This window comes from Columba livia, chromosome 1, assembly GCF_036013475.1.
Source record: "Columba livia isolate bColLiv1 breed racing homer chromosome 1, bColLiv1.pat.W.v2, whole genome shotgun sequence".
Taxonomy (NCBI): Eukaryota; Metazoa; Chordata; class Aves; order Columbiformes; family Columbidae; genus Columba; species Columba livia.
In genome coordinates, this window is record NC_088602.1 from 96635794 (window position 1) to 96651979 (window position 16186).

Consider the following 16186-nt stretch of genomic DNA (forward strand, 5'->3'; position numbering starts at 1 on the left):
AAAAAAATTACTGTAAGGGTGATTGAATACTGGAGGAGGTTGCCCAGAGAGGTTGTGGAGTCTCCATCTTTGGAGACAGTCAAAACCCAGCTGGACATGGCCTCAAGCAATCTGCTCTAGTTGACCTGGCTTTGAGCAGGGGCATTGGATTAAACAATCTCCAGAGGTCCCTTCCAACCTCAACTATTGTGTCGTTTCTGTGAGCTGATCAGTTTCCAAAGATCCTGCATGACTTGACCTACTTCACATGCTTTTGGTTGTACACAAGCGTTCTCTCACAGATCTAGTTTACTTTGGTTGTAGATGAATCTGCTGTGTTCAAATAGTCCTTCCTGCCGATTGACCTGTTTGTGATTTTAGCAGTGTCTTGTTTTATGTAGTATTCACCTTTATTGGTGGGCTGCACAAATCCAGCTGATCTGGCTTGAGATGGATGATGAAGGATTTATGTCTTATATTTCATGGCTGCTGAGGTCAGTACTATCTTAAACTAGAATCACATTGCAAAATCAAAACTCTTTTGGCATTGAACTCCTGTTCTGTAGTCGTATTGTTGGCCATGACTTTCTGTTACTACATACCAAATGAAATCTGAGTGTGACTTGTCCTCTGCCTGTCCTGAAGATGGGGGACTCTGAACAGCTGACATTCTAACAGGCTGTTCAGTTTGTCCGGGGTAGTGAGCAGAAGTTTCTGCCAAGTTGTGAACTAGCCAGTACAGTTTTCAGTTTCTTCTTCAGCCTGGAATATTGGTGATTGCACAGAGAAGGCTGGAGCTGGGCAGAGTTTTCTGCCTTGTGTCACATTAATATGTACATTTTCATATAGAATGAAAATCTTTTTGGTAGAGACAGATTCCAACATTGTGCATTATGTCTTCTGTTCTCGCTGGTCCTCCCTTTTTAACTCCAATGTTAAATCAACCATTTACTTGGAAGAAGGAGCTGCTTAAGACTGCTAATGAGTAGGAGCCAGAAGGGTGGAGCTGTTAGGCCAGACAACTACTTGCTTTCCACCTATGCTCTTATCTGACCCCAGCAGAGTCAGACAAACAAGGTGTAAATGCTTGCTCAATAGCAATCATTTAACTTGGAGCCACAGCTAAACTGAGGTGAATTCAACATCATGGTACTATAAACAGCCAAATTCAGGTCCTGTCCAAAAAGAGTCACAAGCCTTCCTACTGTAAGGAAATTGGCCACAAATTCAACTGTTGCAGATTTTTCCTTCTTTTGGAAGCAGCATTTAGAACACAACTACACTGCTCAGTTTTTGTGACGGACTTAAACTAAATAGCCCAAAACAGTAGAATATAATTTCAGGCTCCATACTGCCTGTGGGCTAATTGTCTAATAATAGAAATTGTGAAGGGTCACAGATACTGATTGTAAGGCAACTTGGGATCCTGACAATGTTTCACATTGTGCACTCACTTGAAATGCCTTGAATATTCCAAAGGATAAGTTTGGTTTTCATCCAGAGGATCACAGTATGTTGATCTGGACGGCAAAGGCATCAGATCAGTTTGAACAGGAAGGAAGATCATTAAGAGAGACGTAAGGTTGAGTAACTCTTGGTAAACTATGGTCTGGATTACCATGTTACTTTGGTATTATGGTTCCCATTCTAAATTATTTAGTGGTTTCCTGCAGTAGGAGTATAAAGGATACTGGGAAATACAGGTAGCATCCAACTGAAATTTAATTTTAAGAACATCCATATATTGCTAAGCCTGGCCTGTAAACCAAGTTTTAATAGAGGAATTCTGTTCTTTCTAGTAAACGACTCCAAAAGCGTCAGTTGTGATCTCGACTTGACATGGCAAAGGGATATGGTCAAAACAGAAATAGTGTTACTGGGCCTTTCACTTTTGCAGTGTCTTTCCCAAGTCTGACTTCGTCAGATACACTGTCAAAATAGGATGAAATGGATGAGGACATTTCTACAAATATTAATGTCTTCTAGATCGGGTCAGAACTTTGATATTAGGCTTCAGCATATTTAGAAGAGCAAGAATTTCTCAGAAGATATTCTAATAATTTGGAAAGAGTTGGAAATCTTGTGCAAGGTTGTTTTTTCTTTTTCTTAAATGATGTTTTAAGGAACTCTGTGAAATTACCTGGATTAAGCATATTTTTAATTTGATTTATTCGTATGTTCTTATTTTTCTATATGTGCACTCATGTAATAAGGTCAGCAATGGTTTGTATTCAAAACCTGCAGCACTAAAGAAAAAAGTCCTACAAAATTGTGTTATGGCTTCCCTAAAGCCTGAAGTTTTATCTGAGTGGTGTATAAGATGCTTCTTTTCCTTCCAAGGAAGAGTGTATTGCAGGAAAATGCAAAGTTCCATTCTAAAATCTGTCGAAAGAAAACTGAGCTAACTTCAGTGCTAGCTCCTGGACAGATTTGATCTGCTTGCCCTGAGATGTAGGAAGTCTTGACATTCTAGGTATGGCTTTACACTTAACATAGATTAATCTTCAGATCAGAAGTAGTTGTCTTTGGAGTGGAACTCCTGATATATACACAAAGAAAGTGGCTTTTCTGTGTTAGTTACATTTGCTCTTCAAGAACTATTGGCCACCAGCAGAACTTTTGAAACTTTTACCTTCCAACTTCATTGGCTCTGACCACACAGGTTAGACTATTCAGAGAGGTAAAAGAGAGAGGTACAAGTTTATGATTTTTGCGGTAAATATTTAGCTCTTATAGATACACATGGCACAGCGTATTATTTGAGCCAGAATTATCCTTTATCTTGGGATGTCTTCTACAAGTTTTTTCTGATTTTCAATAATTTTTTTCTCTTCTCTGATTCTTGGTCATGCTGTCCATGTCTCCACTGATCTTCTCTGAACTTGATGTAAGTGCTGATTAGGTGCAAGAAGAGCTGCAGACCTCTCAATTTCAAATCCTAGTCCTTTTGGAAAAGAGGTGGAAGCTAAAGGTTGTGCTCCTGTTTCACTTAGTAGACTGGCAGTGTGCTTTCTTTCCCAGAGGTTTAACTTCCTCTTTATCTTTTTGGGTTATACACATTTGTGCAAAGTGTTGCATCCACCTCAGTTGTTCTATCGAGCACCAGTACCAGAAGAGATGTGTTCACTGATAAGAACCAGATCTTGGTGGTCTGTATTGCTAGCCAGATGTTCCCAAGTGCATGTGCTTCTTTCTGGAAGCGTGCTCAGCTGCATACCTGTAACGTAGAGTATCATCTGTTGGAACTCCTTACCCTTTGCCCCTTTGACACCTCTGTCTCATTTTCACAGCTAAAACAGATCTTGTAATGAAACAATGAACCAACTTCTCTTTGTTCTCCATTAGTATCATTAGGATTTACAGGGCCAGGTTCCTCCATGTCTAAGAAGTTGTTCAGCATGAGTGTTTGCAGGTAATTTTTAGAGCTTTCACACATTATGTGTGAAGACATTCAGTACTTAACACTTCTTTGCTTACTGTTAACCTAGCCACTGCAGAAACATCATGTTCCCCAGGATGGTTCCTACCTCTCACATAGCTTCTGTTCAGAGTAAATTCTTCCTATATATGGGTGGCTTTTTAAAATTTCCCCACATTCATAGGACTGTACAATGATTCAGGTTTGATTACAAGCTCCAGAGGTCTGCAGTCCAGCCTCTTGCACAAAGTAGGCTCAGCTGTGAAGTCAGAACAGGTTACTTACGGCTTTATCAAGTCTAGAAACAATACAAAACGTGTACTCTCATTTTGTATTTGAACAGGACACTGCCTTTTTTGAAGACCCCCGAGTTTTTTGTTTCATTTGGGGTAAGGATTTTTGGTTCAGTACCCTCCTCTCAAAGACTATCCTATAGAATTTTTAGTTTTATCAGGAAAAGTGGTGGTGAAGTCATTTGGATATTATTGTCTGAAGAAGCCATGCTTTTGCATTTCTGAAAAGTGTTCTTGCTATTGGAATGTACAGAACAGTCCAATAAACGTGTAGTCATACTTTTCCTAGCTATGTCTGGTAGCTGGGGACTCAAAGTATGGGAGAGAGCTTGTCAGATCAAAGCAAATGAAAACACGATACCCCCTCTCCAAGAGTTAGTGTTCTTCTTCTGAAGATCTAAATCACCTCAGAAGGATTTGCTCAGGGAGGCAGGTGAGCTGTGAATGTACATATTTGTAACTTTTTTTTTGCAAATGACAAGGTAATTTGAGTAAGAAGTTTACTCATCAGTCTGTGGAGATTCTCTTGTAAATTTTGTCTACATATGTATTTGCTATATGCATATGTGCCCTGAAATCTGTAAAAAATTGTGGGTGTATGTTTTAGGTGAACAAAGATGAACTGGGGATTATTACTAAGATAGTGTGTTCTGTGCCCTTTGTACCATGTACTTGAGGCACTGAAAAGACAGCATGCAGGCACAAGCTGAAGCAGTTTTAGGGCTAAAGGTGTCTTCAAATTTAATGTATATTTGTATGTGAATATGCTCTGGATAGCAGTTTTAGCAAGGACTAGAAGTTTTTCAGTAGTCTTTTTCTCTCTGCTTAATAGTTTACCATTATCTCTGTTTACAACAGTTTCAGTAATATGCATATATCTCATGGTTACTTCTGTCTTTGTGCATATCTCTGAAATGATGCTCCAGGTTTATTTCTACAGCTGAAAAGACTGAATCAATTGGGTTATAAAAATTCATTGCTCCATGGTATATCCTACTCAGTAGCAATAAATAACAAAAACATGGTGGTTGTAGATTTTTAAGGTGTGCCTGTTAAGAACATAGGAACGAAATATTACTGCTGCTGTGATCTGTCTGGTATAATTTCTTTGTATTACTTTTGTTCAATATGAGTGATTTTGTCAGGAGTCCTTGATTCCCACCCCCCCCAGTTTCCAGGAAAAAGTTAACTTCTGCCAACAAATTTAAGTTTGGTCCACCCATGCTGCAAGAGGGCAAGAGCCAAATGGCCACTATTAGTGTAGTTGTAAATGAGTAAATAAGTCCTGGTGACAGGCATGGCATATTTACAAAGTTTTGTTTGCCTTCCTAACAACAGTAGTGCAGCTTCCTCCAAGAACAGTGTGACCGTGTGTGGCTCTGCAGAAACCTGGGAAGTGTTATTCGTTCTTGATTTATAGTTAACTTTGACTTTAATTCAATTTTCACTTCAAGTATCAACCATAAATTTGAAACTAAATTTATGCTGAAGAAAGGATTTTTATTTTTCCTCCAAACAAATGCGGATCATTAAATAATATAAATGAGTAACGGTTTAATTAAAAAAAAAAAAACACTCTCCTGACTGAGCAAAACTAATACTAGTACGGTCAAATATTATGTGTCCAAAGCCATATTTTTGTTAGCTCAGTTTTAGTTGAATGTTTCAGGCATTCACTAATATATGTGCTCTGTGTTGGTCTGCCACACATGAAGAACGTTACAGTTTAAACTTTTTGTCTCTGAAACTGTTTGGCTATCACAATATTACAGAGCAATCGGTAATAATTCTGAAAGGAGCAAAATATCTTTAAACATAGATGACCTTTGGTTTTAGTTAAAATTTAGTTAAATTTGCAGAGTTTAACTTGGTTGTGTTTAAAGGTACTTAAATGCAGTTTAAACAGCAAACACTGCTCAGGGCTGGTTTAGAAGATTGCTGGTTTATATACCTCAGCGTTGGGCCATTGCACTTATTATTTCAAAGGCTTTTGGTGGTCATAAGAGTTACCAGATTTTAATTTGAATCAACTGCCTCAAGTCTACAGCCCAGATTTTTCTGCAGCTGTGCTTTTAAAAATCTATGTGTGTTTTGTTTTGGTTTTGTTTTTATCCCTGAGAAGGAATCAGATTTCCTTTTTTTGTTATCACTTCACTTTTTTCCTCATTTATTTGAACATGCAGTTGTTTGCAGTGGGTGTCATACAGCTGGAATACCTTCTACTGAAAAATCAGGGAAAAGATCTGTCACAATGAAAACTAAAGTCATGGTGTGGAGGAGAGCACAGCCGTGAGTTTGGCTGCCTTCATCTCCTTCAGGTGCTTTGAACAAAGGCAACTTCAGCTCCCAGTTGGCTTCTTTAGTTAGAAGTACTGAGTGGATTACTTAGTAAGCTATCATTTCTGGTCATTGGATTCAGTCCTCTGGCCAGGTACATAACCCTTCATGTAGGACAGATTTTCCCAAATCATGTTAAAATCAAGCTTTGAACTATGTTTCAAAATTATAATCTGTTTTGTTTCATAAAACTGAAGGATGTTTTTCTCGGAGATCTAGTGTAACAAGTAAATGTTGGCACACTGTATGAAAAATAAAGTAATTACTTTGCCAGTGTGTTATGTACATATTTGAATGTCCTGGATTTCCTACTGCTTCATGAAAATTTAGACCATCTGGATTTGTTTTTAGCTTTTGATCTTCTGCCATGACCCTTACAATCATCTAAGCTATTTTTATACACCATGTAATACCATTAGCTATCCAAGCTTACGAGTCATTTTCTCGTAGTAACCATGATAAGTACTCTTATCACGTACATATCTCCTGTACTTCAATTTTTGTTTAAACATGGGTTTGTTATTGGGTTTAGTGCTTTGTATTTCACGGTTTATATTTCAGAAATGGTCTTTTCATCTGAAAGTTCTTATAAGATTGTACCCCCGCGTTGTTAATCTTTGACATACATTGCAAAGGAACTTCAAAGCTCTAGGGCTGAAGGACTGTTTGATTATTTTAAGATTTGTTGAACAATGTGACAAACTTTGGGACCTCTTTATTCTAATTTTATAGAAAAATAAAAGCTATTGTGTTTTTGTTGTAGGCAAGATGGCAGGCAATTTCCTAGGCCTTTCACCCCCCCTAGGAATCTGTGTGACAAATTCATGCTAAGTCACAGAAGGGTCTTCTCAGTGCATCTCACATTCATCTGTACACTTTCAGTTTTCTTGGATCAGGGTGTAATGTGGAACTGAACCTGATATTTCTAATATGTAGCTCAACAAGACCAAGCCTGTTCCAACCGTGCTTTCCAAATACTATGTGTGGGTGAGATAACTTTCCTTCACTTCCAGTCTTGTGTGATGGAAGACCCAGAGCTGTGTGATGTTGATAAAGATCACATGGCTGTGCAGGTTCATTCTTTGCTCCATGTACACCTTAACTACAATCTGTCTTCCTGATGTGTCACATGTGACAAGAGACAAAGATCCTATTATTGCGGTGTTTAGTTTCCCCTGTATGGTAGTTTATATATGCAGTGGAAGGATACAGGTTTTGTATGTAAACACGTTCATTTCACATTTCAGGAGCATAATGGTCAAAGCTAGAGAACTCTAGTCAACACTTAGCAATTAGTAACTCTGCTTTGATGGGATGGCTTTTGTTACTGGTAGTGTTTGCTTAAATCTCACATTAAATATGTTTTAAATTAACAGTTATTTTGTTTCTAATTTTTTTTCCCAATTCTTTCTCTAGATGGTAAAAGCAATCCAAGTTCTACGAATCCATCTTCTTGAGCTAGAAAAGGTTAATGAACTCTGCAAAGATTTCTGTAGTCGTTATATTGCCTGCCTGAAGACAAAAATGAATAGTGAAACTCTCTTAAGTGGAGAACCTGGAAGTCCTTATTCACCTGTGCAATCTCAGGTATGTTTCAAATACAGCTAAGTATATTCTTGCTTACATTTCCTTAGGAAATTATAATTACACTTCTATTGCTGTTAGTTTGCAAACAGTTTCTGTAGTTTGTTTTACTTTCTCAGAATTGTTTATGAAGAGTAGAACAAGCTGTACTTTTTAGTGCACACCGATATGCCACTGCCAATGGAAAAAAATTGTTGAATTGTGGCAGAACTTAGAGTCACTTGACATGTCTGTCATCCTTTTATGATTTTCCCTCAGTTGAGCAAATTGATATATTCAGTATAGCCTGGAATTGCTGTTTTGTTGGAAGGAGGCTAGGAAACAGAATAAACAAAGGAGAAGGAAAAAAACCCCTTGTTGTTAAGAAGGTCTCCTTAGTCTAGTCTGCTTCATTAAAATATTGAGGTGGCTGATATTTTTTACACACAATCTGTATTCCGGAAGAAAGAGACGGTGTCTGATGTATTATAGTTGCAATTTTGAGATATGTGTCATTGCCTGTCACCTGGGGTAATTGTGTGGTTATGACCAGTACCCCTTCCTATATATGTGAATCTCAGTTTATATATTGTTGACATTACCTAAATGCAATAACGAGTTCCATTTTTTGGTATTAAATTGACGACAGTTAATTATAGAGTTAGTACGTTATGGTTGATGCTGGTGCGGTTAGATGCTGGAAAGTGAGCCTTGCCATCCATGTGCCTACTAGATATCGAGTCTTTGGGGAGGGCCGTTCTCTGACTTAGTGATGTGTTTGATGCTGTGTATTCTGAAAAGCCTCATTGACTTTTAAACTTTACTGTCTGGACTCTTTACTTAGGTATTGATGTCTGGAAGTGTGTAAAGAGGGTCTAAAATTAGACAAAAGCAACTTTTAAAAGGTTATCTGTACATCTGTTACAGTCTTCTGTAGAGACAGGAGGGGACTGAGTTTTCATATGAAGGAATGTCTTAAGAGTCTGCATGGTCAGGGTTGAGTAAGAACTATCCTGAGCAGAATAAAAGATATTGGGCATCTTGAATACTTAATACTTTATTTTGAAATTAAAGGAATTAAGGTAATAACTAAAAGCTTTGATGCTTGTAATAAGAATATCAAGGGTCCATTTCATCTGTCCTTTTTCCCTTGTGCCTTTGGAAACTCTTTTTCTTAGTATTTATATACCCAGAATAATTTCTCTGCTAAAATTTCTCAGGATAGTTTTATGTCTTTTCTAACAGTTGCTTTCATGTGGTTTCAAAGCTAATGGTTGGTGATAATGAGAAAGTTAATGTAGGTAATGATGAACCTCTAATGAAGTCTCTTTCTATTTGAAGTTAATTCTGTGATTAAACTCCAAATGTATTTTTAGAGCCAAAATTACACAAGCATGCTTTATCTCCTTAAAAAAAAAATAAATTAAAAAATGCAAGAAACTAATTGTTTTATTTTCCTAGCAAATTCCAAGTGCCATTGCAGGCACACTCAGTCCCCAAGGGATTATGGTGCCAGCATCAGCATTGCAGCAGGGAAATGTAACTATGGCAACAGTAGCAGGTATGACACAATAAAGAAGAACTTGCACCTTGCTCTTCATTTTGATTTCTTTTATAGTTGTTACAAAATATACACAAATACTTTAAAAAATGTGTTTTAACTGTAATACCTGAGAAGTTGTTATAATACAGTCAACTGCCTCGCTCATCTCCGAATGTCCATTTAATTTATATGTGTACCAGGTATGCATATGTGGCTGAAATATGTATAATATAAGAGATCTTTCTGTGCAATACTACTTTTGTTAAAAGACATTTCAGATACAGATACTGGGGTGGTTTACATTTATTTTTTTTTCCTTCAAAAAAGGAATAGCATTTGGGAAAATCATGCGCTACCTAAATTATCGCCCTTGTTTGCTGTCTCCTGCTCTATGGAGTTTGGAACCACACCTACAAGTCTGTGAAATCCTTGATATCCAAGTTGTTCTACTATTGTATGGAGACAACAGTTGAACTGAAATGTTTTATCTTGCCTTTAAGCAAGGTTTTGAAACAAACAGGAAAAAAAACCCTTGACTACAAATGCAACAAAGCAATGTAGTCTACTCCTACAGCAGGAGATCCTTCAGAGAGGTTATTCTGACACACAAGATGTGCTTGGTGGCTTTGGTGCGCAAGACCCCCTTGTGCATTCACCAAGATTCTGTCACCTTAGTTGATGTGAACATCTGGGTGTCACCCATCTGACTGCCATAACCACTTGACACACACAGGTGTGGTTTTGGTGTTGTGACCCTTGTTGGCCGAAGAGTTAGCTCAGTTAAAAAAAAAGCAATGAACCATTTTGTAGCCTGATAGTAGTGATGTTTTCCTTTGAAAATACATTTAGAATTCCCTTAAAATACAGGGAAACATAATAAAATTTCATACATATTTTTGTGGATGGAAAAAAATGCAGGGTAGTAAATAGCATCTCTTACATGCTTACTAGAAAAGAATAGTTGCTATATTATCAAAACTGTTGTATTGTCTGCGCTGCTGATTGTGTGTTTAAAGAGAATACTCTCCAAAGGGTTTTTACTTACCTATAATCTTTGTTGCTCTTCTGTTTTAAGGGGGGACAGTGTATCAGCCTGTCACTGTGGTCACTCCACAAGGTCAAGTGGTGACACAAGCACTGTCACCTGGGACTATTCGAATCCAGAACTCTCAGGTTTGTTTCATGGGCTTCACAGAATAATATCCTGGTTGAAGTAAATCTCACTGGTTTGAAGAGCTTTGGTTTAAATTTGATGCACTGTCAATAATGAGTTCTGTGTACACACACATACTAACTAATGTAAAATGAATGCAAGCACTGCTATAGGAGTTACAAGTTGTATAACATGGCATAAGGTCCTAGACAGATCTCCGTTGCCACAACAGGTCATTATAGTTCCTACCTGTGAAGTATCTTTTTTTATTGATGGCAGAAAAGTATAGGTACATGGATTAAAAAAAAAAAAAATATATATATATATATGTTACATTACCTTCCCTCCTCCCCAAACCCGACAAACAAAAAACCTCCAAACAAACAAAAAAACCCCTCTGAATTAAATGGACACTTTTTCAATTATTTTAAACTTTTCTAATTGTTGAACTAGTTTGGTGGCTAGATAGATTTACTATATTGCATTTTGGTGCCACACTGCTGTTGTCAGAAATTTGACTTTTTATCATGATGGCAACCGCTAGTACTGTGAAACTTAGGTATTTCAGAATTTATGTATGTTGAGAAGCATTTTGCAATAAAACCTTCAAAATACTCAGTTGTGAGCGATTATGGGAGATCCTCACATTGATCTCATTGTATCATACCCTAAAAGCTAACCACTCTTTTTTGGGGAGTCTCTTGAGAGTAGATCTGAAAATCTGAAAAACTCAAAGAAACAACTTTAAGGAATAGGAAACCTGAAAACTAGACCATCTTCAGTTATGGAAAACCTTGCTAGCTTTCTCTTGGAGCTGGAAATGGTAAATCAAATCTTGCAGGAATCTGGAATCAATTAAAAATGTGAATGAGGGGGTACCATCTCCACAGCATGAAATGTGTTGGTACTCACTGTCTTCTTCCTTCTTACGACCTTTCAACCAAAAAAGTATGCTTAGAGTGTTCTTACCTTCTTTTATTGCCAGTGGCATGCATGCACTTGCCTATATATATAGATATATGCATTTCTGTCCTCAGATACCTTTCAGAAAGAAATGTGTGTGTAAAATTACTCTCCTACACTGAAGTGTTTTGGAAGAAAAATACTTTTTGTATGTCTAATGAAAAATATAAAATACTGAGTAGAAAATAATGCCTGTAGCCTATAAACAAAAAGAAAAAGGATTTGACCTTCTATATATATGTATCTGTGGCTACTCTTGGTGTGAGTAGGAATCTCCAAACCCACCTGCGCATAGGTTTGGACCTTGTATTCCTTGTCACCCATAGGAAATCTTTTTCCGAATTCCTCTTTTTTCAGTGTTTCAGAATGCCATGGAGGTAAGGAAGAAATACTGGGGGAGAGCTGTTTAAAGTTACTTATAAAGCCTTCATATACAAGCAGATAATTTAGAATGTAAAACATTGTTTTGGAAATGTGTATGCTCCAGATACGTATTTGTTGTGATAGAGTAAACCTCATTTAAAACTTGATTCATACGGCACATAGACATAATGACTGGCTTGAAAAAATTGCTCTGTCTTGTCTGAAAAACCTGATTTAGAATGATTTCAATTATAATTGTCTGAAATGTAATCTCATATGCAATTTATATGCTTTGTCGTCTTATCTCTGCATAAGCATTTAAGAACATATTCTCTAATGTTCAAATAACTGATGTGCAAATTATTTGATGTATCCATAGGAAGAGAAAAAGAAATCAGAAGGGAGAAAGAGATACAAACCTTTAGGAAAATAGTAAGAGTATTGTAAAGTGAATTAAGTGTTCTACCATATATATCTTCTTGCTCTTTGAGGTTTTTTATTTATTTAGCAGGACCTTTAGCATTTTTGTTTGCAGTTCTGGCATAATAATTAATTTTACTTTAAGTCCTTCATTTGAGTCTTAGGTCAGTACTATTTTACAGCTTTCATAGTTTATGTTTGCACACAGTGAGTGTATTCAGCGTTGTGTTTTTCAATTGCTCTTCACATGTGCAAATGGCTGTATATATAGACAAGGCAATCAGATCCCTAGCGTAGTGTAGCTTAATACAAAGGATTGTTAATCTGACATGCACTACACAGGTGGATTTTATTCTAAATTATAGTAAATCAGCATTTGGCTGTTGTCACAAGATCACATACACAGCCTGATAACTCCTACATGAAATGTGAAAACTATAGATATCTGATACAGCATTTTCCCTGGATAAAGACATTTTAGAATCTTATTGTAGGAGAGCTGCTATTTTAAGTCTTCCCTAGAAAATAAAGTAGCTTTTTATAATCAGCATGCCTCAAGCCTAATTTCTTTTCATTCCTTCTATAAATGACTATTCATACATTGATACAGAGTACTGCTATTACTATGTTAACTGCCTTATTTCTTCTAAAATTACATGTGCAGCTTCAGTTGCAATTAAACCAAGATCTAGGCATCTTGCATCAAGATGATGGCTCATCAAAAAATAAAAGAGGAGTTCTTCCCAAGCACGCTACAAATGTGATGAGATCTTGGCTATTTCAGCACATAGGGGTAAGGACTGGACACGATCAGTAGTCACAGGATTTTATGTAACTCTTTTATGTGGTCTCTTATGATTTTGCCTCATAAAGAAGGTGAATTTATTCTGTTGTTATTTGTGTAATCTCAGTTCAGTCTTCCCTGAAGTCATTTGGAGTAACTCCACAGTCTAATGTCAGTTTTATTATGATTTTAGTAAGTAGGTTACATTTGTACCTCATGATCTCAATAAACATTGTTAAAAGGGATCTTTCTTCATTTCGTTGTGTTGAGAACGTAATGCTCTCTACACCCGGCTTCATGGCAGAAGGGAGAATAGTTCCATCGGCGTTTTCTGGGTGGTTTTTTTTTAGAAGAGAATTTCAGATTTTATGGCCTTACCTCCTTTCCAACAATCCTTCTAATGTCTGCCAAGTGTGTTACTGTCTACTTGTGCTTTTGACAGAATGTCTTTCCTCTAGCGTAAATGCTTATCCTGAAAGGATAAATGGGTCTCAAGGTATACCACAATGTTTAGTTGATTGATATTTTGTGTTTTACAACTGTTTTACAACAGACAAATGATACAGGGAAACTGTGTGTACGCTTCTTGCGTTACCTATACTCTCTTTGTCCGTTTACTTCAGAGTAGCTTGATTTAACTAGAAAATGCTTGCAGTATTCTCATATGACATTGCCTTTAGGCAGCATAACTAATCAGATCTTATGACATGCTGTGTTGTCTGGGGATCATACTGTTTAGTGAAGATTGTCATCCATGAGAAGCTTTTTCTTCTGAATTATGTATCAGCAGTTTAATGGTATTATATAAATGTTCAAGGATAAAATCAGTTTCATGTAGTAAAGCACTCTTTGTTAAATTATTTTAATCTATAAAAGTTTGTGATGTTTCAAAAGTTTGGTTTTTAACGCATCAGATGGTCTTAATCTAGCAGCTTTAATCAGTTGTAATAAAGGAGTCTTTATTTTTGATGAGGAGATGAAACAAGTTTATGCCTTTTCTGTTTGTTTTTTTCGTCTTCTTTAGCATCCGTATCCAACAGAGGATGAGAAGAAACAGATTGCAGCACAAACAAATCTGACACTACTCCAGGTTAACAACTGGTAAGAGCAAAGACTCTTACTTTATGTCTGTTGTTGTCTGCACATACTTACAAGATACAGAAAGTTAAGAGTATAACTTGGACATCTGTAGTTGAACTTACTGTTCTACATGTGTTACCAAATACATATAAAAAAAATAATTATGCACTGATATACAAGCATATTATTTTTATAGTAAGCTATAATAATACTTGTGACATTGAAATTATATAAGGGCTCCAGAAAACTTTGCAACGTTAAGGAGTTACATTCTGTTCTATTGCTGAAAGAGATGGAGGTACTCTCATGTCTCTTCTGCAAGTAGAGGAATCGAAGTTTAAAGGCACTTGGTGACCTGAAACTCTGAAAAGCATTCCCCTGATAATCATGGTTGCAAATGTTTAAGAAGTTGCTGTCAACAGATGTTCATTCTGCTCTTGTATTGAAGGATCCCATCCTCTGAGCAGTGATGTCTGAACAGAGAGTGTCAGTACCTCACTTACTGTAGTTCATGGTTCAACATGTTTTACCGGATCTTATCTTCACTAGAGGTTTAAGATAATATACGTGCCCTGGGAGAAGAGAGAAGCGAGGGTGCTGACATGCATCCTATTCTGCTTGTGGCATTGGTTCCTCAAATAATTGAAGCTAAGTCCAACAGGGATCCTCCTCAGGTTTCAAAGATGATGCTGGCTGCATGGCTGCAGAGGGTTCCAGTGGAGAAATGCTCAAGGGTAGTGGCAGTAGACTGGTTCCAGAAGTGGGACAGTGTAACTCTGCTTGTGTGACACAATAGTAATGGAGCTCTCTGCTACTGGGATCTGACTCATGTCTCTGCAAAGCATTGCATTACACCATGTGGACCTGCCAGCTGCACCCTACTTCCTTCCATTGCAGGTAGAGCTGGGTCCTGGGGCTGTTTTTGTCGGATTTAGCAAAAGATGCTCTTCTCCGTAACAGCACCTTGCCACAGCTAGCTACATTGAAATTGTTTCAGTTAACTGCTGGTAGCCAAGCGAGATGTGTTTTAAGTGTTTTCTTGTTCACTAGCAGAAAGGGAAAGGGCATCAATTAGCATGCTCAAGTAAACAAGTGAAAATCAAGGAAAGGAAAGGAATTGGGAAAGATCTGAAAACAGTGTGTGCTGTTGTCTCCTGAATCAGGAACCAGACCTTGGAAAGTCAGGAAGCCTGTACATCCAGCTGGTTTTAACTAGTTCTTGCCTTTGTGTTTAGGTTTATCAATGCTAGAAGGCGAATTCTTCAGCCAATGCTGGATTCCAGTTGTTCTGAAACCCCCAAAACAAAGAAGAAAACAGCTCAGAACCGACCGGTTCAGAGGTTCTGGCCTGACTCTATTGCCTCAGGAGTTGCTCAGCAGCAATCTAATGAGCTCACGATGTCAGATGGTAAGGAGAACTGGCTAAACCACAGATAATAAAGTTAATTCCTCTGTAACGGGGAAATTAAGGGTTTGAAGCCTTTGAGGGGAGGGGAGCTTCTTGATACTTCAGTATAAATGTGTTTCTAATCTGGAAAAACATAACAGTTCTTCCCTCTTTACATTTTTTCTGCGTTTTGGGGAGTTATTTTATTGGAATTTATGTTGAGAGACTGTTCTATTGGTTTAAAAGTTATGAAACAACAGAACAAAGTTAGATGTGCAACGAAGTGTTTTAGTATGTGGATGCACATCAGTAGCATTCTGTTGGATTAGCAGAACTGGACTGCAAATTCAGTTTCTTGACTCCATCCTGTGCACATACCTTTCACTATTGCTGGAGGGACTGAGCATCTGCAATTCTGTATATGCCTCATGTGTTTCAAGTTGAACACTGAGAAGCAAATAGATGTAATAGAGCCTCCAAAGACTTTGTTTGAAGTAACTTCCTTAATATCAGATGAAACAAACAGACTCACTTTAAGATAAATAACTGCTTTAGTCTAGGGCCATCCTTTCTTTCCTGCCAGCTGCTGCTTTATTCCTTTGCAGTTTGTAGCAACTTTTCCCTCAGCCTCCACTGCATCTGACAACAGCTTTATCCTTTTAAGTCACCTTGAATCTCTGTGAATACTCACATTTTTCTGCACTGAATTAAGCTGGAATACATTGCAGAAATAGTTTTGTGATGGCTTGACTAAAGAATTGCTATAGTGGGTGTCAATAACACAGCTAAGTTTAAGATTCCTGGCCAACTTAGTTCTGCCATTTCCTGATACTTGAGTGTTTGACAACCTATGTAGCTTTTATTTTCATTTAGTTCCTTAGGTTTTCTTCCTGTCGTTTATAA

General features: G+C 37.4%; 1 protein-coding gene across 5 annotated transcripts in view; it reads left to right on the forward strand.

The window, feature by feature from the left end:
- PKNOX1 (PBX/knotted 1 homeobox 1) overlaps positions 1 to 16186 on the forward strand; it is a 46509-nt gene that overhangs the window by 24339 nt on the left and 5984 nt on the right. For 4 of the 5 annotated variants that reach the window (XM_065069046.1, XM_065069053.1, XM_021286497.2 and 1 more), the window contains exons 6-11: positions 7444 to 7614; positions 9052 to 9151; positions 10209 to 10306; positions 12697 to 12825; positions 13841 to 13917; positions 15132 to 15304. In XM_065069046.1, the coding sequence (XP_064925118.1) occupies positions 7444 to 7614; positions 9052 to 9151; positions 10209 to 10306; positions 12697 to 12825; positions 13841 to 13917; positions 15132 to 15304 (748 nt within the window). The remainder of the gene's footprint in view (positions 1 to 7443; positions 7615 to 9051; positions 9152 to 10208; positions 10307 to 12696; positions 12826 to 13840; positions 13918 to 15131; positions 15305 to 16186) is intronic. The other variant, XM_065069061.1, reaches the window with a different exon arrangement.